Source organism: Prionailurus viverrinus, chromosome B3 (genome assembly GCF_022837055.1).
Source record: "Prionailurus viverrinus isolate Anna chromosome B3, UM_Priviv_1.0, whole genome shotgun sequence".
Taxonomy (NCBI): Eukaryota; Metazoa; Chordata; class Mammalia; order Carnivora; family Felidae; genus Prionailurus; species Prionailurus viverrinus.
In genome coordinates, this window is record NC_062566.1 from 106,367,400 (window position 1) to 106,391,130 (window position 23,731).

The window sequence follows — 23,731 nt, forward strand, 5'->3', positions numbered from 1 at the left end:
GTCATGATCTCATGGCTTGTAGGTTCGAGCCCCTTGTCGGGCGCTGTGCTCACAGCTCAGAGCCTAGAGCCTGCTTCAGATTCTGTGTTTCCCTCTCTCTCTCAGCCGGCCCCCATCTCAAAAATAAATAAACATTTAAAAAAAAATGAAAGAGAGCACCTGGGTGGTTCAGTCGGTTGAGCGTCCAACTCTTGATTTCAGCTCAGGTCATGATCTTGCGGTTTGTGATTTCAAGCCCCATGTGGGGCTCTGCGCTGACAGTGCAGAGCCTGCTTGGGATTCTGTCTTTCTCTCCCTCTCTCTGACCCTCCCCTGCTCTCTCTCCAAATAAACTTCTAAAAAATAATAATCATTAAAGAAGCAATCCCCACTTAAAATATATTAAATATATGTATCAAGTTAGAAATGTACTTTTGCAAAGAGCTGTGTGGTTACCCAACTATTTCTAGGGAGAAACTAGAAATGGCAGAGAAATAGAGATGAAAACAATCCAGTGCTAGGTCCTCTAGTAGTTCCGCTGGGGAAGGTTAATTTTTAAACCATCTTTTTCATGGGGAAATTTGAGCATGAATATCTGACTGCCACTATTAGTAACATTGTGATGGCCAGGAGGTTCCACAGAGATATGAGGACTCCTGTTTTAATAACATCTGATGGCTCTTCCACTGGGATTTAATGAGAGGAAAGGGAATTCGAATAATGATGCAGCAATAGAGAAGAACATATGTAAAAACTTGTTTTATTATCAAATATACAAATAGCTAATTATTTGGTGTGTGTGTGTGTGTGTGTGTGTGTTTGGTTCTTGTTTTGATTACCTATCAATTGCTAGGTATTGTTAATATTTTCTACCCTGTACCCATAGCTAGGTCAAAGTTTCAGTCGATCTTCCATATTTTTTGTTTGTTGCTGTTTGTGTATTTTTGACCCTCTCCTGTCTAAGAATTGCAGCTTACAGAATTAGTGAATTTGAGTCAGGTTAAAAGAAATTACCTGTATTATCCAAACAGAAATTTTTATTTATTTTTTAATTTTTTTTCAACGTTTTTTATTTATTTTTGGGACAGAGAGAGACAGAGCATGAACGGGGGAGGGGCAGAGAGAGAGGGAGACACAGAATCGGAAACAGGCTCCAGGCTCTGAGCCATCAGCCCAGAACCTGACACGGGGCTCCAACTCCCGGACCGCGAGATCGTGACCTGGCTGAAGTCCGACGCTCAACTGACTGCGCCACCCAGGCGCCCCCAGAAATTTTTAATTGAAAAGATTATATTAGAGGGGTGCCTGGGTTGCTCAGTCTGAGTTAAGCGTCTGACTTTGGCTCACGCCATGATCTCATGGTTTGCAGGTTCGAGCCCCACGTTGGGCTCTGTGCTGACAGCTCGGAGCCTGGAGCCTGCTTCAGAGTCTGTGTGTGTCTCTCTCTCTCTCTCTGCCCCTCCCTGTTCATGATCTGTTTGTCCCTCTCTCCCAAAAATAAACACATTAAATTTTTTTTTTTTAATTTTTTTTTCAACGTTTATTTATTTTTGGGACAGAGAGAGACAGAGCATGAACGGGGGAGGGGCAGAGAGAGAGGGAGACACAGAATCAGAAACAGGCTCCAGGCTCCGAGCCATCAGCCCAGAGCCTGACGCGGGGCTCGAACTCACGGACCGCGAGATCGTGACCTGGCTGAAGTCGGACGCTTAACCGACTGCGCCACCCAGGCACCCCTAAATTTTTTTTTTTTAAAGATTATATTAGAGACATGCAGGAGATGCTCAAAAGGTCTAACACACCTATAACTGTAGGCCTAGAGTGAGAGTAGAGACAGAATGGGAAAAAACAGTATTTGAAAAAATAATTCCCAAGACTCCATACCTGATGAAAGACATAATTGATAGATTCAATAAGTTCTTTAAATCCTAAGCAGGACAGATACAAAGAAAGCCACACTAAGACACATCATAGTCAAATTGCTACCAATAAAAAGCACACCTTATTACCTCCAAAGGCACAACAATAAGACTGATAAATAACTTTTCAACAGAAACTATAGACGTCAGAAGATAACCAGATGACATCTTAGAGTGCTGAAAGAAAAAAATACTGGCAACCCCAAATTTTGTACTCAGTAACACAAACCAAAACAAAAAATGACCTTCAAAAAATGAAAATGAAATAATATAGTTTCAGAAAAAGAAGAAGAAGAAACAGAAAGGCTGTCAGAAGAAATGCTTTATAGGAAACACTAGAGGAGGTTCCAGTCCAAGATGATGACATGGGAAGACCCTGGGCTCACCTCCTCCATGGAGGCACCAGGTCTACATCTATTTATACAGCAATTCTGCCCTAGGGGGAGCTGAGGGCTGACTGAGCAGCTTCTGTACAACAGAGGATGGGGAGACGACATGGAGAGGCAGGACAGACAGAGTAGCCGATACCCCTGCAAGGTCCGGGTCACTGGCCCACACCAGGTCCAGATGCCCTGGGGCTTGGAGGGAAAGCTGAAGGTTGGAAAAGCAACTGGAATGTGGAGGAACTGGCCCTGGAACCTTGCCCAGCGGTGAGAGAGCTGTTGGAACTCTCTCTGGGTAGCATAGTCTGTGCTCCCCCTCCACCAAGGTGGGGATGTGGATGGGAGCAGGGTTCCAAACCCCTGGTTGGCCTGCCACCCCAGCGAGCCTGGGCCCACTGGGTCCTGGGCCCATACCAGCCCCAGACACGCTGGGGCACGGAGGAGAAGCCACAGTTTAAAAGAGCAGCTAGGGTGTAAAGGAGCTAGGTCTAGAATCTCGCTAGGCAGTGAGGGAACAGGTAAAGCTTTTGCTGGGTCAGAGGGGCTGGGGAGCACCATGGTTCACCTTCCCCTTCTACCTGGATGGTGCAGATAGGACAGGGTCCAGGCTCCATGGCCAGCCTGTCATGTCAACAAGCCCCATGCCCCTGGCCCACACCAGCCTCAGACACCGTGGGGCACAGAAAAGCCACAGTTTAAAAGAGGAACCAAATATAAAAGAGCCAGTCCTAGAACTCTAACAGACAGCAGGGGGACCTGCTAGAACTCTCCAGGTTGAAAGGGCTGGTGAGCGCCACAGTTATGTTCCCCATCCAACTTGATAATGTGGACGGGAACAAGGTCCAGGCGCCATAGCCAGCCTACCACCTCAGTGAGCCCCAGGCTCCTAGCCTCCCAACCCCAGCTGTCACACAAAGATGGCCCCAGCATGACACACACTGGGACACCCCTGGTCCAGCACTCACTATGGCTCCAACCATCATGCCAAGGTGACACAGGCACAAAGCACCTCCTTGGAAAATTCCAGGCCCACACCACTTCAGCTCCAGATAGCTTGCTAGGGGACCCCTGACACAGAGCACTCTGGGACCTCTTAGCTAATGCCTACTTTGGCTCCAGCTGCCTTGCTAAGATGTCCCATGCATGGAGCACCCTGGGAACCCCCAGCCCGTGTTCACTTTAGCTCCAGCTGCCCTGCCAAAACACCTCCTGCATGGAGCACCCTGAGACCCCAAGCCCACCCCTCACCTCGGCTCCAGCCACCCCACCAGGGAGCCCTCTGTACAGGATATCCTGGGACAACCTGGCCCATGCTGGCCTCCATTTTGATCACCCCAATAGGGCACACTCTTCACTGAACACCTCAGGACACCCTAGCTTTCACCTACTTCTGCTTCAGGTATCCTCCCAGGCTGATCCTGTGCAGCACATGCCTCACCTCAGTTCCAGACATCCCACTGGGACACTTCCGACATGAGGTGCCACTGGCCCCTTGGGCCATGCCCTCCTGTGGCTCCAGCTGCCCTGCCAGGGCACTCTGTGTGAAGGACCCCAGGACCCACTGGCTTGAGCTCACTTCAGCTTCAGCTGTCCTGCTGGGGCACCTTCTACACAGAGTCCTGGGACCACCCAGGCCCACACTCACTTCTGCTCCAGCCATCCCACCAGGGTAGCCACAGCATGGAGTGCACTGGGACCCGAGCTCATGCAGACACAGTTCCAGCCAGCCAGCCAAAGGCACCAGCCACATACAGTCTACACAGAAGATGACCATATACAAACCATTCCTGCAAGTTTAGGAGAAGTAGCTGTTCCATCTAATTCATAGAAACAAACACAGACAGTACAGCAAAATGAGGAAACAGAGGAATATGCTCTGAATGAATGAACAAGACAAAAACCCAGAAAAAGAACTATATGAAATGGAGATAAGCAATATGCCTGCTACAGAGTTTAAAGTATGCTCACCAGACTGGAAAGAAGAGTAGACTGAGTGAGAACTTCAACAAAGAGATAGAAAACATAAAGAGAACCAATCAGATTTGAAGCATACAATAACTAAAATGAAAAATACATTAGAAGGAAATCAACAGTAGATTAGAGAATACAGAAGAATATATCAGCAATCTGGAAGATAGGGTAATGGAAATCTCCCTAGCTGAACAGCCAAAAGAAAAAATAATCTATTTTTAAAGAGGATAGGGTACCTGGGTAACTCAGTCAGTTAAGCAACTGACTCTGGATTTTGGATCAGGTCATGATCTCACAGTTCATGAGTTTAAGCCCCATGTCAGGCTCTGTGCTGACAGCCCGCTTGGGATCCTCTCTCTCTCCCCACCCCTCTCTCTCTGCCCCTCCCCTGCTCACTCTCTCTCTCTCTCAAAATAAGTAAAATAAACTTAAAACAAAAAGAGGATAGGTTAAGGGATCTCTTGAATAACATCAAGCAAGCAAACATTCACATTATAGGGGTCTCAGAAGAAGAAAGGGGAAGAAAATTTATTTGAAGAAATAATAGCTGAAAAATTCCTTAACTGGAGAAAGGAAACAAACATCCAGATTCAGGAACCACAGAGAGCTCCAAACAAGATGACTTAAGGAGGTCCATATCACCAACACATAATAAAATAATTAAATGTCAAAGGTTAAAGATAAAGAGAGATTTTAAAAGCAGCAAGAGAGAAGCAACTAGTTACATACAAGGGAAACCCCATAGGCTATCAGCTGATTCTGCAACAAAAACTTTGCAGGCCAGAAAGGAGTGGCATATATTCACTCCTGAAATAAAAAAGCTGAAAGTAAAAAAATCTACAACCAAGAATATGCTACCTGCCAAGGTTATCATTCAGAATTGAAGGAGAGATAAAGAATTTCCTAAACAGGGGTGCCTGGGTGGCATAGTCAGTTAGTATCTGACTCCTGATTTTGGCTCAGGTCATGGTCTCATGGTTTGTGAGATAGACCCCACATCAGGCTCTGAGCTAACAGTGTGGAGCCTGCTTGGGATTCTCTCTCTCTCTCTCTCTCTCTCTCTCTCTCTCTCTCTCTCTCTTTTTCTGATCCTCCCTCCCCTCTCCCCCAAATAAATAAACTTAAAAAAAAAAGTTACCCAGACAAACAATAGTTAAAGTTTATCACCACCAAACCAGCTTAAATAAATGTTAAATGTTAAAGGGGCTTTGTTAAGTAGGGGAAAAAAGGTTATAATTAGAAGTAAGACAATTATGAATAAGAAGATACAAAATATATGACAGCATATACATAAGATGTGGAGGAGAGTAAAAAAGAAGTTCTTTTGGAATGTGTTCAAATTTCAATCAATTTACTATAAACTGCTAAAAACTTAGGGTCCTATATATGAACCTCAGGGTAACCACAAACTCAAAACCTATGATGAATACACAAAAAATAGAGAAAAAGAATTCAGGCATAACACTACAGAGAGTCATCAATCACAGGGAAAGACAGTTTGAGAGGAAGAGAGAGAATAACTACAAAAATAACCAGAAAACAACAAAATGGAAATAAGTACATACTTATCAATAATTACTTTCAATGTAAATGGTCTAAGTTTTCAAATCCAAAGACAAAGAGTGGCAGCTAGATTAAAAAAAAAAAAAAAAGAGCTACCTATATGCTGCCTACAAGAGACTTACTTCAGACTTAAATGCTTACACAGACTGAAAGTGAAAGGATAGAGAAAGATACACCATGCAAATAGAAATGAGAGAAGAAAAAAAGCCAGGATAGCAATAGTTATAACAGACAAAATAGACTTTAAAACAAAGATTGTAAGTAGAGATAAAGAAGGGCATTACATAAAGACAAAGTGGTCAATCCACCAAGAGTATATAATGGCTGTAAATATCTATACACCCGAAATTGGAGCTTAAATACATAAAGAAAACATTAGCAGACATAAAGGGAGAAATTAACAGTAGTACAATAATAGTAGAGAACTTTAACACCTCACTCACATCAATGGATAGATCATCCAGGCATAAAATCAATAAGGAAACAGTGTCTTTGAATTACATATTAGACCAGATGGACTTAACAGATATATACAGAACATTCTATCCAAAACAACACTATGCATTCCTTTCAAGAGCCTATGGAACATTCTCCAGGATAGATCACACATTAGGCCACAAGGCATGTCTCAATAAATTTAAGAAGATTGAAATCATATCATGCATCTTTTCTGACCACAATGGTATGAAATTAAAAGAATCATAAGAATGTGCTAGAAAAAAACACAAATGGAGGCTAAACAACACGCTGCTAAACAGTCAACAGGTCAATTTAAAAAAATCAAAGAGGAAATAAAAAAAATACGTGGAGACAAATGAAAATGAAAACACTATGGTCCAAAATTTTGAGGACACAATGAAAGCAGTTTTAAGACAGAAATTTACAGCAGTACAGGTCCACCTCAAGAAACACACAAACACAAAATCTCAAATAAACAACCTAATCTTACACCTAAAGGAACTAGAAAAAGAAGAACAAAGTCCAAGTTTAGTAGAAGGAAGGAAATAATAAAGATTGAAATAGAAATAAATGAAATAGAGACAAAAAAGAAAGAGAGAAAGAAAGAAAAAAGAAAGGATCAGTGAAACCGAGAACTATTACTTTGAAAAGATAAATAAAACATTGATGAACCTTTAACCAGACTCATCAAGAAAAAAAGAGAGAAGACACAAACAAATAAATCAGAAATGAAAGAGGAGAAGAAACAATAGACATGACAAAAATAAAAAGGATTATAGGAGACTACTCAAAAAATCATATGCCAAAAAATTGGACAACCTAGAAGAAATGTATCAATTCCTAGAAACATATAATTTTCCAAAACTGAATAAGGAAGAAATAGAAAATCTGAACAGATTACTAGTAACAAAATTTAATCAGTAATAACAAAATTTAAAAAATCTCTGAATAAACAAAAGTCTAGGACCAGATAGATTCACAGGTGAATTCTACTAAACATTTAAAGAAGAGTTAATGTCTATTCTCCTCAAAATATTCCAAAAAACAGAAGAGGAAGGAAAGCTTCCAAATATGAGTCCTGATACCAAAATCAGACAAAGACACTACATAAAAAGAAAACTATAGGCTAATATCCCTGATGAACATAGATGCAAAAATTCCCCCCAAATAGGAGCAAATTGCATTCAAAAATACATTGAGGGGCGCCTGTGTGGCTCAGTTGGTTGAGCATCCAACTCTTGATTTCGGTTCAAGTCATGATCCTGATTGTGGATCATGGGTTTGTGGGATCAAGAGCTGTGTCAGGCTCCACACTGAGCAAGGACCTTGTTTAAGATTCTCTCTTCACCTCTGTGTCCCTTGCCCATTCTCTCTCTCTCTCTCCCTCACTCTCTCTCTCATTCTCAAAAGTAAAATTAAAAAAATACATTGAGGGGCGCCTGGGTGGCTCAGTCAGTTGAGCAACCGACTTCTGCTCAGGTCATGATCTCACGGTTTGTGAGTTCAAGCCCCGCGTCGGGCTCTGTGCTGACAGCTCAGAGCCTGGAGCCTGTTTGCGATTCTGTGTCTCCCTCTCTCTCTGCCCCTCCCCCACTCATGCTCTGTCTCTCTGCGTCTCAGAAATAAATAAACATTAAAAAAATTTTAGGGGCGCCTGGGTGGCGCAGTCGGTTAAGCGTCCGACTTCAGCCAGGTCACGATCTCGCGGTCCGTGAGTTCGAGCCCCGTGTCAGGCTCTGGGCTGATGGCTCAGAGCCTGGAGCCTGTTTCCGATTCTGTGTCTCCCTCTCTCTCTGCCCCTCCCCCGTTCATGCTCTGTCTCTCTCTGTCCCAAAAATAAATAAAAAATGAAAAAAAAAAAATTTAAAAAAAAAATTTTTTTTAAATATACATTCAAAGGGTCATCCACCATGATCAAGTGGGATTTATTCTGGGCGTGCAAGGATGGTTCACATTCATGAATCAATGTGATATGCCACATCAACAAAATGAAGGATTAAAATCATATGATCATCTCAATGGATGAAAGAAAAGCATCTGATAAAATCCAATACTCATTCATGATAAAAGCTCTCAATAAAGTGGGTTTAGAGGGAACACACCTCAACATAATAAAGGCCATATAAAAAAAAAAAAAAGAAAAGAAAAAAACCACAGCTAACATCCTACTCAATGGTAAAAAAAAAAAAATGCGAGCTTTTCCTCTAAGATCAGGAGCAAAACAAGGATGTCTATTCTCACCACTTTTATTCAACATAGTGCTAGAGGTTCTACCAACAGCAATCAGACAAAAGAAATAAAAAGAAAGAAAGAAAGAAAGAAAGAAAGAAAGAAAGAAAGAAAGAAAAGAAGAAAGAGAAAGAAAGAAAAGGCATCCAAATTAGTAAGGAAAAAGTTAAACTGTCACTATTTGCAGATAACATGATACTATATATATAAAACCTTAAAGACTCCAACAATAAACTATTAGAAGTAAAAAATAAAGTCAGTAAAGTTGCAGGATACAAAGTTAATACACATAAGTTGATTGCATTTCTATACACTAATAAAGTAGCAGATAGAGAAATTAAGAAAATAATCCCATTTATAATTATACCAAAAAGAACAAAATATCCAGGAATAAACTTAACCAAGGAGTTAAGAAAAATCTTAACAAGAAAAATCTGTACTCTGAACACTGTAAAACATTGACGAAAAGAAATTGAAGATGACACAAATGGGACGATATTCCATGCTCATGGATTGGAAGAATTAATATTGTTAAAATGCCTATACTATCCAAAGCAATCTAAACATTTAATGCAATCCCTATCAAAATACCAATGGCATTTTTCACAGGACTTGAGGAAATAATAGTAAAGTTTGTATGGAACCACAAAAGACCTTGAATAGCGGGTCTTCACATGAAAAAGAATGAATTTGAACTCCTAACCCCTAACTCACATCATATACAAAAATTAGTCAAAATTTTTCAGAGATATAAATTTAAGTGTTAAGACTATACATCTTAAAAAGAAAATATATGCGTCAATCTTTGTGACCCTGGATTAGGCAATGGTTTCTTAGATATGACACCAAGTCTCAAGTGACAAAAAATAAACTTCCATCCAAATTAAAATACTTTATGCTCCAAAGGACACCATTAAGAACATGAAAAGACTGAGCCAGGCTCAGAGGGACATGCGACCCCTGATCTCAGGGTTAGGAGTTCAAGCCCCACATAGAGTATAGAGATTACTTAGAGAAAAAAAAAAAAAGTGAAAAGACAACCCACAGATGGGAGAAAATCCCTGCCCGTCATATGTCTGATATGGGTCCAGTGTCCAGAACACATAAAAAACACACCTCAAAAATAAAAAGACAAATAACCCAATTGAAAATTGGGCAAAGGATTTGAATAGATATTTCTATAAAGAAGATACACAAAGGGCCAATAAGCACATGAAAAGATGCTCAACATCTTTAGCCTTACAGAAATGCAAATTAAAATCACAGTAAGATACTTCCTACCCACTAGAACAGCTATCATAAAAAAGACGAACAATAACAGATGTTGGTGAGGATGTGCAGTAACCGGAATCCTCAAACATTGCTGGTGGGAATGTAAAACGCGTAACTGCCTTGGAAAATACTCTGGAAGTGCCTCAAAAGTAAACAGAGTTACTTTATGACTCAGCCATTCTACTCCCAAGGCATATACCTAACAGGAATGAAGCATACAGACATGTAAAAGCTCACACGAGAATGGTCACAGGAGCGTTATGCATAAAGTCACCCCCAAAAAAGGAAACAAGCCAATGTCCATCAACGGATGAATGCATAAACAAACTGTGGTATATTCATACAATATTATTCAGCCATAAAAAAGAGTGAAGTATGCTGATTCATGGTTCAACATGGATTAACCTTAAAAACATTGTGCTAAACAGGCCATATATCGTATGACTGCATTCATGGAAAATGTCCAGAAAAAGCAAGTCCATAGAGAAAGAATGTAGACTGGTGGTTGTCAGAATGGGGAGTAACTGAAAATAGGCATGGGGTTTCTTTGAGGGGTGATTAAAAATGTTCTGGAATTAGTGGTACTGATCGCACAATCTTGTGAATATATTAAAAACTACTGGGGCACCTGGGTGGCTCAGTCAGTTGAGCGACCGACTTCGGCTCAGGTCATGATCTTGCAGTTTATGGGTTCGAGCCCCACATCGGGCTCTGTGCTGGCGGTTCAGAGCCTGGAGCCTGCCTCGGATTCTGTGTCTCCCTCTCTCTGCCCCTTCCCTGCTCATGCTCTGTCTCTCTGTCTCTCAAAAATGAATAAACATTAAAAAAAAATTAAAAAAAAAGACTACTGAATTGCATACTTTAAAGGGGTGCATTTTTTTTCTTTTTTTATTGAAGTACAATTGACTAAAAGGGTGAATTTTAATGGTATGTGAATTACATGTCTATAAAAACATCTTTTTTAGGGGCACCTGGGTGGCTCAGTTGGTTAAGCGTCCAAGCAGGTCATGATCTCATGGTTTATGAGTTCAAGTCCTGTATCACACTCTGAGCTCAGAGCCTGGAGCTTGCTTCAGATTCTGTGTCTCCCTGTCTGCCCCTCCCCCTCTTGTGTTGTCTCTCTCTCTCTCACTCTTTCCTTCTCTCTCCCTCTCAAAAATAAATATTTTAAAAATGTCTTTTTTTAAACATAATAATTTTGAGTCAGGTATTACATGAAATTCTACTAGTTTTAAATTCTGTGATCCATCAGGAATATGGAGTTTATATACTATTTGCAAACTTATGACAAATGAGATGTTTGAAAACAAACTAGAACATTTCCTACCTTAGATTGTTTTCCAGTTCTATAATTTTTTCAGTTAGATCCCAGTTGCCTCTTTCAAGATTCTGAATATTGGTGTTTTTCAAAGATTTAATTCTGGTTAGAGAAGCGATAAGTTCCTCTAAGTCCTTGATATCCTCTTTCAGGGACATTATCTGGGAAGACTGATGCACGTTACTTCGTTTGTAACTTTCTAGCTCACTCTTCATCTCTTGCAATGAAGTTTCTTTTATGAAGAGCTTGTTTTGAAGGTTTCTTAGCTATTCAGAAAGGGAAAATGTTACTTAAAATCATAATGTTGGTTTTAGAAAATTCATGACTTTAAATCATTATGGATATATTTCAGTTATAACTTATTATACAATAAAATGAAGATTCTCAAATCTCCTAACAGTATATTCCAGTGTTACACTCATTTTTTTTTAAAGTTTACTTATTTATTTTGAGACAGAAACCAAGAGTTGGGGAGGGGCAGAGAGAGAGAGAGGGAGAGAAAGAATCCCAAGCAGGGTCTGCAGTAACAGCACAGATCCCATGAGCCTGAGATCATGACCTGAGCCAAAATCAAGAGTTGGACTCTCAACTGACTGAGCCACCCAGGCGCACCGAAGCAGTGTAATTTTTTTAAACGTTTATTTATTTATTTTGAGAGACAGAGACAGAGGGAGAGAGAGGATCCCAAGCAGTCTCTGTGCTGCTGCCAGCACAGAGCCCACGTGGGGCTCGATCCCATGAACACTGAGATCATGACCTGAGCCTTTAAATCAAGAGTCAGACCCTTAACCGACTGAGCCACCCAGGAACTCCTGAAGCAGCATAATTAAACAACAACAACAACCACAACAACAACAAAAACCGTTAAAATGACACATAGGGTTTAGAATAAGCGATTTTATTCTCATCAACATTAAAGTTGTTCAAATTTTGTTGTGAGAGTAAATCACACCAATAATGAATTCTATGATGCCTAGCAGAAAAGAAATACTTAATGCTTTGGCCATAGACGTGTTACTTTATGTTGGTTGTGAAGGGGAGTGTGTTCAGAGGCCTCTCTCCTAAAAAGCTATGTTTACACCACTTGTTTCCCGGCCTTATCTGTGCTCATCAGTGAAATGGTTGGATAGGAGAGTCAGGAGAAAGAATGAGGCTTATATTGACTATATATTATTTTAAAGCAAATAAAGGAAAGAAAAGATCATAAAGTTATGAAGAGAAGCAAGAGTGATGGCTTGCGAGAGAGGGAGCAACAGAAGACAGCCACAAACTGCTGAGAAAGACCAAAAAGAGATTGGAGAGGCAGAATGCATGGCTGCTGTCAGGTGACTTATTTATCTTTCGGTAGCATTAAAAAAAAATTTTTTTTTTTATTTTAGGGGCGCCTGGGTGGCTCAGTTGGTTGAGCATCTGACTTTGGCTCAGGTCATGATCTCGCGGTTTGTGCATTTGAGCCCCATGTCAGACCTTGTGCTGACAGCTCAGAGCCTGGAGCCTGCTTAGGATTCTCTCTCCCTCTCTCTCTGCCGCTCCCCTGCTTGCACTCTGTCTGTCTCTCCCTCTCTCTCAAAAATAAATAAACATTAAAAAATTTTTAAATAATAAAATAAAATAAAAAATTTTAAATTTTAGAATGGAGAGCAAGTGGGGGAGGAGGCAGATGAGAGAGAGAAAGAGAGAGAGAGAATCTTAAGCAGGATCCATATTCAGGGGGAAGCCTGATGCAGGACTTGATCCCATGACCCTGAGATCAAAACTGAGAGTCAGCTGCTCAACTGACTGGTCATTCGGGTGCCCCTTGGTATCATTTTTTAAACCTCTGCTCTTCTATCTGATAAGTGAAGAAAGTTCACTAGATGGAGAAACTTGAGGTACTGCTAATATTCAGGGGTCAGTTAACTTTTTTTTTTTTTCAACGTTTATTTATTTTTGGGACAGAGAGAGACAGAGCATGAACGGGGGAGGGGCAGAGAGAGAGGGAGACACAGAATCGGAAACAGGCTCCAGGCTCTGAGCCATCAGCCCAGAGCCTGACGCGGGGCTCGAACTCACGGACCACGAGATCGTGACCTGGCTGAAGTCGGATGCTTAACCGACTGCGCCACCCAGGCGCCCCAGTTAACTTTTTTTTAAACGTTTATTTTAATATATAGAGAGAGAGCTCACATGAGTGGGGGGAGGGGCAGAGGGAGAGCAAGAGAGAGAAGCCCAAGCAGGCTCCTCACTGTCAGTGCTGAGCCTCACGCAGGGCTGGATCCCACCAACCGTGAGATCATGACCTGAGCTGAAATCAAGTCAGATGCTTAACCGACAGAGCCACCCAGGTGCCCCAGGGGTCAATTAACTTTTGATTTAACCTAATTTGTTCAAATTTCTTAATAGGCTGTATAAGATCCTTATGAACTAGTAAGAGAGGAGGAAAAAGGGCAAATTAGATGTAACATTATAGGGGCGCCTGGGTGGTTCAGTCGGTTGAGCGTCCAACTTCAGCTCAGGTCAGGATCTCGAGGTCGGTGAGTTCGAGCCCCACGTCGGGCTCTGGGCTGATGGCTCAGAGCCTGGAGCCTGCTTCCGATTCTGCGTCTCCCTCTGTCTCTGTCCCTCCCCCGTTCATGCTCTGTCTCTCTCTGTCTCAAAAATAAATAAATGTTAAAAAATATTAAAAAAAAACTGCAAATGATTCTTCAATTATCTCCATAAAATTTTCAATTTTAAAGTTAATAATAATGGGTTCTGACATATTTTTCCTTAGCAGGAAAATTTACATTGCCTCCATTCACGCCCTCCAGAACTAGCTGTATCTACCAGGTTTCTCCTATTTGCCTTATTACCAAGCTAAAGGAAAAAAAGCATCTTATCGGCATGAACACAGTCATACTGCCCTCACAAATAAAAATTTCTATGAAAAATCAAACTAAAAATACTGGCAAAACACACTAAATTTATTTTAGGACACCATGCCTTGTTATACATATTAGTAACATTTTTTTTACAAGTTTTTAACTCCTGTTTATTACTACAACAGTGTACCTGACTATGCAAGAGTTTTAGTTCACTATCACAATGCCTAAATCAGACAATACAATCACCAACTGAATACTTTAATATTCATCACTTCTATATCTGGCTTTTCTTAAATATAGCCCTTCTTGCACCTGTGCCTCCATTATTGGGCAGAAACACATGATAATGTCCCACAAAGAAATGAAGTTGATTATAACAAAAAAAATTTAAATGCATGCAGTGAAGAAAATAAACTGGCTTATCAAGACAATTGTGTTCCTGTGGAATTAAATAATAGGTTATTGGAAAAGAGAAAGATGACTCATGTTGAAGATATTCTGTTGAAATCACTGGACTCTTTTTTTTTAAATAACTTTAGGGGCACCTGGGTAGCTCAGTTGGTTAAGCGTCTGACTTCGGCTCACGTTACAATCTCAAGGTTCCTCATGGGTTTGTGAGCTCAAACCCCACATATGGCTTACTGCTGTCAGCACAGAGCCCGCTTTGGATCCTCTGTCCCCCCCTCTCTCCCTCTCCCTTGCTTGTGTTCTCTCAAAAATAAATAAATAAATAAATAAATAAATAAAACATTAAAATAACTTTAACACTGGGAAACCATGCAATAACAGTCACCAATTTTTATTAAATTCAGAAAATCCCAATAAGTGATATGGAATACTTTTTAATACATATACTATCAAAAACCAAGTCAAAATGATATCTTGTAGAGCCTTTCATATGTGTTTTGATAAATAGATTAAACATACTTATAGTTACCAATGACTTATGCACATGTAGAGAATTGCTTTTAAAAAGTACTTTGAGGGGCGCCTGGGTGGCGCAGTCGGTTAAGCGTCCGACTTCAGCCAGGTCATGATCTTGCGGTCCGTGAGTTCGAGCCCTGCGTCGGGCTCTGGGCTGATGGCACAGAGCCTGGAGCCTGTTTCCGATTCTGTGTCTCCCTCTCTCTCTGCCCCTCCCCCGTTCATGCTCTGTCTCTCTCTGTCCCAAAAATAAATAAACATTGAAAAAAAAATTAAAAAAAAAAGTACTTTGAAATTCTTGAAAATAACTTACAAATTTTCTTTAGAGAAGGTTTAAAACCTATGATCTTTTGTTGACAATTTGGTTTAAAAGCCTTCTTTATGAATCAGGCATAGATAAACCTTAATCAACTCCAAATGTGAATTATCAAAAATCCCAAGGGGCACCTGGATGGTTCAGTTGGTTAAGTGTCCAGCTTGGGCTCAGGTCAGGATTTCGTAGCTTGTGAGATCCAGCCCTGCATCGGGCTCTGTGCTGACAGCTCAGAGCCTGGAGCCTGCTTCAGATTCTGTGTCTCCTTCTCTCTCTGCCCCTGCGCTGCTCATGTTCTGTCCCTCTCTTAAAAATAAATAAACACTAAAGAAAAATTTTTTTACATCCCTAACTTGTTAAATATTAGTAGTAAGTTATACTGCAGACAAGAACAATAATGCTACCCATACTAAAACTGCTAAGGTTTTCAGGGATTTGGCATTATGTTTTTCTGTGGGGAAAAAAAAAAAAAGACAAATTAAGAAATCTCTCCAGTGTCATAAAACGGATTGCATTTATATAAACTCCACCACTTAAATTTAATCTCTGTTCACCTCCATATACTAAAAGAGGGAAAAATTTAGAATAAATAGAATTAGGGGCACCTGGGTGGCGCAGTCGGTTAAGCGTCCGACTTCAGCCAGGTCACGATCTCGTGGTCCGTGAGTTCGAGCCCCGCGTCAGGCTCTGGGCTGATGGCTCAGAGCCTGGAGCCTGTTTCCGATTCTGTGTCTCCCTCTCTCTCTGCCCCTCCCCTGTTCATGCTCTGTCTCTCTCTGTCCCAAAAATAAAATAAACGTTGAAAAAAAAATTTTTTTTTTAAAATAGAATAAATAGAATTAAAAGAAATGTATTTATCTATATATCTGTATATTTATTTAAAAATTTTTTTTACATTTATTTATTTTTGAGAGACAGGGTGAGACAAAGTGAGAGTGGGGGAGGGGCAGAGAGAGGGAGACACAGAATCTGAAACAGGTTCCAGGCTCTGAGCTGTCAGCACAGAGCCTGATGTGGGGCTTGAACTCACAAACCATGAGATCATGACCTGAGCCGAAGTCGGACACTTAACCGACTGAGCCACCCAGGCGCCCCTGTATATTTATTTTTTTCATGTTTTTTTAAATTTTATTTTTGAGAGAGAAAGAGAGAGAGACAGAGCCCCACATGGGGCTTGAACTCACCAACCATGAGATCGTGACCTGAGCCAAAGTTGTTCACTTAACCGACTGATCCACCCAGGCACCCCTATGTTTATTTATTTATTTTTTAATGTTTATTTATTTTGTGAGAGAGAACGAGCGTGCATGAGTGTGAGCAGGGGAGGGACAGAGAGAGAGACAGAGAGAGAGAGAGAGAGAATCCCAAGCAGGCTCTGCACTGTCAATGCAGAGCCTGATTGGAGCTCAAACTCACGAACCAACCGTGAGATCACGATCTGAGCCGAAATCAAGAGTTGGACACAACCAACAGAGCCACCCAGGTGCCCCTCTTTATCTATATGTTTCAATAAAACCTGGAGTCAGACTATTGGTAGATGAGATAGAAAAGAAGGCCCAAGGAATCAGGCCCCTGTTGTAGGCTGAGTTTTGTCTTCTCAAAATTTCACATGTTGAAGTGCTAACCCCTAGTGACTCAGAATGTGACTATATTTGAGGACAGGATCTTTAAAGAGGTAATTAAGTTAAAATGAGATCTTTAGGGTAGGCCATAATCCTGTATGACTGATGTTCTTAGAAAGAAGTGAAAATTTAGGGGTGCCTGGGTGGCTCGGTTGGTTGAGTGTCTGACTTCAGCTCAGCTCATGATCTCATAATTGTGAGTTTGAGCCCCACATAGGGCTCACTGCTGTCAGTACACAGTCTGCTTCAGATCCTCTGTTCCTGCCCCAGCTCCCTCTCGGCCCTTGCCCCTCCCCCACTTGCACATGCTCTCTCTCAAAAATAAACATAAAAAAAAAAAAGAAGAGGAAATTTGGTCACAGATACAGAGGGAAAACCTCATAAAGACACAGAGAATAGATGGCTATCTATCTATAAGCCAAGAAAAGAGGCCTCAGAAGAAATGAACCTTCTCACCACACACACACACACACACACACACACACACACACACACAGTCATTATGTGAGGTGACAGAGGTATTAACTAACTTTACTGCGATCATCATTTTGCAAAATATATGTACATCAAAACATCACAGGAGCACCTGGGTGGCTCAGTTGGTTAAGCGTCTGACTTTAGCTCAGGTCACGATTTCACGGTCTGTGAGTTCAAGCCCTGTGTCGGGCTCTGTGCTGACCGCTCAGAGCCTGGAGCCTGCTTCGGATCCTGTGTCTCCCTCTCTCTCTGCCCCTCCCCTGTTCGTGCTCTGTCTCTCTCTGTCTCAAAAATAAACATTTAAAAAATTTATTAAAGAAACCACATCACATTGTACATCCCAAACTTACATAATGTTACATGTCAATTATGTGGCAATAAATCTGAGAGGAAGAGGAAGAGGGGGAGGAGAAGTAGCAGTTGTAGTATTGGTAGGAGAAGAAGGAGGTGGAGAAGGAGTACTACTAATCCTGCTGATACCTTGTCTTAGACTTCCAGCCTCCAGAACTATGAGAAAAATTTTTATTATTTAAGCCATCTAGACTGTGCTCCTTTCTTACGGCAGCCCTAGCAAACTCATGCACACGCCATATATAGCTACTTACTTGAAAGGCTGGTCAGTGTCCCACAATATAAGCATTCAGAATATTTTACTTGAAGGTAACCATAGAGACAGGGCAGGCATAAACAGCCACATCACAGTACCTTAACAATGATAGTGGCCTTTGAGATTCAATCATGGTTATCTGGGAGACTCTCTTGCAACAAATAGCCTGAGGGTGCTTGACCTCAACTAAAGAATTCCTATATTCTTGGGGCGCCTGGGTGGCGCAGTCAGTTGAGCGCCCAACTTCAGCTCAGGTTATGATCTCACAGCTCGTGGGTTCGAGCCCTGCATAGGGCTCTGTGCTGACAGCTCAGAGCCCGGAGCCTCCTTTGGATTCTGTGTCTCCCTCTTTCTCTGCCCCTCCCTGCTCATGCTTGCTCTCTCTCTCTCTCTCTTAAAAATAAATATTAAAAAAAAATGACTACACTCTAGTTCATCACCTGGTGTTAAGGGAAAAGTCAAGGCATTTTCTACAAATGTGGTTTCTTTCTTTTTCATCTGTTGACGTTACTCAGATGTCTCCTCAAGTATTATATAAGACTAGTGGATATTTGACATTTGGTGCTGTTTTAAATAGGAACTCAATCTTTCCATTAAAAAACGCATAATACATGTAATTGATTAGTGTTTTTACATAAATTTTGAGCATGGCAGTGCCTAGCACGATTTTAACACTACAGCATTCAGTGGTCCACTCAAAAGTATCTAACTATGTACCATCTTCAAAAGGATTTATCTGGTAAAAAAGCAAACAGATTTGGGTCTAAATTAGTGTTCCTCAGTAATAAGACAGTTCAATATTGAGAAAAAAAAGCACAACTGAGTTATGAATCCCTTATCAGAATGTTTCTCTCCCTGGTGCACCTGGGTGGCTCAGTTGTTTAGTCTGACTCTTGATTTCTGCTCAGGTCACGATCTCATGGCTCATGAGTCTGAGCTCCACTTAGGGCTCCACACTAATAGCACGGAGCCTGCTTGGGATTCTCTCTCCCTCTCTCTCTGCCCCGCCTCCATGTGCATTCCCTTCTCTCTCTGTCTCTGAAAAAAAAAAAGTTTCTCTCCTTACTTTTACAGAGGATACATTTTCCTTTGGCACTTTATTTTCAGATAATCCATATACCTCAGCTAAAAGAGTCTTGTTTTTCACCAACAAAGCAGTAAGGTCAGGACAGACTGGGTCAGCTGCTCTTTTCTTGTATATCATTGGGTTCTTGGTGGGAACCGTTTTAACAGGTGGATCAAAACAAGCCTACAAAGAGAAACTGCAAATTAATTAACTGAACATGTGCCCTATTGATCAAAACCAACAATGTTTGAACTCACACAAATGCAATTAAGTAGCCTTAAATAGAATACAACTTTAAAATATTTATTTTGAGGTGCTGGGATAACAAATGCAATAGGTCTCAGGAAAATAGCAAGTAGCCCATATTATTTATCTAAATAAATATAATTTCTAAGAGTATAGGAATCAAGACAACACATATGAGATATCTGGGGAAATGTTAGATCACATCCAATAAAACCTTTATAGAGACGTGAACTATTAGAAAGCCATTGATGAAAGAATTACCAGTATGTATTTGTTTTATTTTTGGTTACAAATCAATTCCTATGCATTTTATTATTATACAAATTGATTTTTTAAAATCTTATTTTATTAAGTCAGTGTCAATTTTGTTTTTTCCACACCTATATGGAGGGTAAAACTTAGGGAGTATTTACCTGTATGACAGTATCTCCTCCTATTGTCAAAAGGGTGTGCAAAGTGTAATTGTAATTAGTACAATTTTTGTTAAGAACAAAGTTTATATGACTCAAATAAAACCAAGAAAAATGTATTAACATAAATCTCTAAAAAGCATATAAATCTATCACATGGTGATTAATGTGCTAAAGAACAAAATACATTTTTCTAAAGTTACCAGGTTTTAGAATTTTATGCTTACCAAGATACTAGGAAACAGAATTGCACAAGAGAATACAACATAACTATGTTTAACTATTTAAAGAAATAAAAAAGGAGCATTTGGCTGGCTCAGTCAGTAAAGCGTGCATCTCTTGATCTTGGGGTTGTGGGTTTGAGCCCCAGGTTGGGTATGGAGATTACTTCAAAACAAAACATTAATAAAAAAATAAGAGGGCTGCCTGGGTGGCTAAGTCACTTGAGCATCCAGCTCTTGATTTTGGCTCAGGTCATGGTCCCAGGGTTGTGGGATGGAACCCCACATCGGGCACCACTCTGAGAAAAAGAAAGAAAGAAGGAAAGAAAGAAAGAAAGAAAGAAAGAAAGAAAGAAAGAAAAGGGAATTTGGAAAATATAAATAAGTCACAGGATCACAAAGAATAAATGTCATGGAAAAAACAACCAAATAAGATTTCTAGAAATTAAAAGTATAATAATTTTAATTTAAAAATGGAATGGACATGTTAAAAAACAGATTAGGCCTAGTTGAAGAATAAACGGATCTATAGGAAGGAACAAGAGTACAGCATACAGGAAACAATAAATGGTAAATATAAAAGAGTTCAAAGGCACAGAAACAACATGAAGTGGTCTATCATATGTCTATTTGGAGTTCAAGAAGTTTATAATTTAAAGAACAGGAAGAGGCATTATTTAAAAACATAATGTCTGAGAATTTTACAGAATTGTTGAAAGATATCAATCTAAGTGGTCTAGCAGATCCCAAGAAGAGTAAGTAAAAAGAATTCCTTACCTACACACTCATAATGAAATTGCAGGACATCAAAGAAATATCTAAAAAGCAGATAATTAGAAAGGACAGGTAGTTACAAAGAAATAGCTGTTGGACTGGCGAGTGACTTCTCAACAATAATACAGAAGATTGAAAACTGCAAAATGATAGCTAAGAAAAATTTCCACCGATTCTAAGAGACACAACTTGTCAAGTCTCTGCAACTGGGATGCATCTAAAGTTGGTGCCATTTCATATAGTGGGTAGTTTAGGTGGCAACATTTTTAAACTTTATAATAGTGCATAAAATAGTAGCAATTCTTCAAATCAAGGATATATTGTAACTGGCAGCTAGAATTCTATACTGAATGAAATTATGTTTTAATAGGGGGGTAGAATAAAGACATTTTAGAGAAACAAAAACTGAATTTACCAATATGCCCTCATTTAAGAAAATTCTAAAGGATAGATTTCACATAGAAAATTAACTTACAAAGTCTAAAATACAAGCAAGAATAGTAAAAAATAATAGTAAATATGTGGATATATTTAAGCATTAAGTAATTTTAAAAATAGGATTTAGGGATTGAAAATAAAGAATAGAACCAATGCAGGACAAAAAAATGCATATACATGGATAGGAGAAAAATAGTTTAAAGCAGTATAAAATCTTCAGATTTCTCAGGAGTTAACAAAGATTTCAGTTAGCTTTGTTAAGTATATAATGTAATATAGTTAATATAACTACTAAAACTGTAGTCATATAACATATAACTTTTAAACTAGTAGAAAAGGATGGGGTGCCTGGGTGGCTCAGTCGGTTAAGCAACCGACTTCAGTTCAGGTCATGATCTCACAGTCCATGAGTTCAAGCCCCGTGTCAGGCTCAGTGCTGACAGCTCAGAGCCTGGAGCCTGCTTTGGATTCTGTGTCTCCCTCTCTCTCTCCTGCTCATGCTCTGTCTCTCTCTGTCTCAAAAATAAGTAAAAACATTTAAAAAATTTTTAAACTGGTAGAAAAGGAAAAAATGGAATGAAAAAATAAATACAACAAAACAAAAACATAATCAGTTTTTGGCACGAGAAGAGGAAGGAAAAGGAAACAGAAATATAATGGGACAATAGAGTATGCATAATGTGGGGTGTCTGGGTGGCTCAGTCAGTTAAGCGTCTGACTTCGGCTCAGGTCATGATCTCATAGTTCTTGAGTTCGTGCCTCATGATGTGCTCTGTGCTGACAGCTCAGAGTCTGCTTCAGCTCCTCTGCCTCTCTCTCTGCTCCTCTCCGCCTTGCACCCTCTCTCTCTCAAACATAAATAAACATTGAAAAAAATAAAAAAAAAGAATATGCATAATGTAATGACAGATATACATCCAAATAGTCAGTAATATCTATAAATGTAAATGAACTAATCCTTCTAGTTAAAAGCAAAGATTATCGACATTAGTTGAAGCAAAAAACTGAAAAACCATATGACAACTAAGAGTTTAATAGGTAAATAATAGGTAAATAATTTATTTCATACAATAAAATATTGCATAATGATGGAAATTAATTTTTCATTTATTATTTTTTTATTTTAGAGAGAGAGAGCACACACAAACACACAAAAAAAGACAGAATCTTTTTTTTAAAGTTTATTTATTTTGAGAGATAGAGAAAAGAGAGAGAGAGAGAACCAGCAGGGGAGGGGCAGAGAAAGAGGGAGACAGAGGATACAAAGTAAGTTCTGAGCTGTCGGCACAGAGCCCAACATGGGGCTTAAACTCACAAACCTTGACATCATGACCTGAGCTATAAAGTCTGATGTTTAACTGACTGGAGCCACCCAGGTGCCCCAAGAAAGAGAGAATCTCTTTGATGCAGGGCTGGATCCCATGACCCTGGGATCATGACCTGAGCTAAAATCAAGAGTCAGGTGCTCAACTGATTGAGCCACCCAGACACCCCAAAATTATTAATAACTGTAGTAATTATTAATAACTGCATCAACACAAACTCACAAAGCAAAAGAAGTAACAAAAGAAAGCAGTATAATTCAATTCAAATCAGCTTTCAAAACCAATAAAAACATGGATTAGGGATACATGTATGGGTGATTAACTAGGAAAAGAAACAAGGAATGACAGATGCAAAATTCAAAACATCTACTACTTTGAGGTTTAGGTGGGAGGAAAGGGATTTAGTTAGGAAGGGGCATACAGGAAGCGGATAAGGCAATGTTCTGTGAAACTAGGGAGTAAGTTCATAGGTATTTGTTTCGTTATCTAATCTGTGTGTATACATTTTGTAATTTTCTAAGCATGACGTATTTTTGAAAATAAATCCATACACAAAACAAAGCCATGTATTTTTAAAAGATGTGTATATATATTCAAAGGCATATATCAAATATATTAGATTGAAATGGGATACAAATGGGGATTATGGGGAAAAAAGTAAAGCACAACCTTACACAGAAAGATGACAATATACCATGAACTAACATGAGTAACTTGACAGCATACCCGAGATCCAAAATGAGAGTAAACTGACTAAAATGTGCTAGCTATCTTATTTAGTACATTTCAATCTCCCATCCAAGTACTAACCAGGCCCGACCCTGCTTCGCTTCCGAGATCAGACGAGATCGGGCGCATTCAGGGTGGTATGGCCGTAGACTAGTACATTTCAATCTCACTAAGATTTATTTTTTTTTTAAACAAGGAATATTTCTTTTTATTCCCTCTTTTTTTTTTTTTTAGGTTTTTTTTTTTTTTTTTTTTTTAGATCCTTATTTATTTTTGAGACAGAGCATGAGCAGGGAAGGGGCAGAGAGAAAGACACACAGAATCCGAAGCAGGTTCCAGGCTCTGACTTGTCAGCACAGAGCCTGACGCGTGGCCCAACTCACAAACCGTGAAATCATGACCTGAGCCGAAGTCAGACACTTAACCAACTGAGCTACCCAGGTGTCCCAGTCTTTTTATTCCCTTTTAAGACTAAAGCTAATATAGTTAGCTTTCAGGATTTAAGAAAGTCATGTACAAAAAATAAGCATTATTTTTCCTTGCAATATCACTGAGACTTAAAACACCAATAATAAAAATAAAAATAATAACTATTATTTCCAGTTAGGCTTTTGGTTCATAAAAATAATCAATATACAACCTA

General features: G+C 39.7%; 1 protein-coding gene across 5 annotated transcripts in view; it reads right to left on the minus strand.

Moving 5' to 3' along the window:
* The window catches only part of LOC125168421 (golgin subfamily A member 6-like protein 22), a 41,527-nt gene that overhangs the window by 13,570 nt on the left and 4,226 nt on the right, over positions 1 to 23,731 (minus strand). For 4 of the 5 annotated variants that reach the window (XM_047863539.1, XM_047863538.1, XM_047863542.1 and 1 more), the window contains 2 exons: positions 18,946 to 19,128; positions 11,103 to 11,359 (listed from right to left, as the gene is read on the minus strand). In XM_047863539.1, the coding sequence (XP_047719495.1) occupies positions 11,103 to 11,359; positions 18,946 to 19,128 (440 nt within the window). The remainder of the gene's footprint in view (positions 1 to 11,102; positions 11,360 to 18,945; positions 19,129 to 23,731) is intronic. The other variant, XM_047863541.1, reaches the window with a different exon arrangement.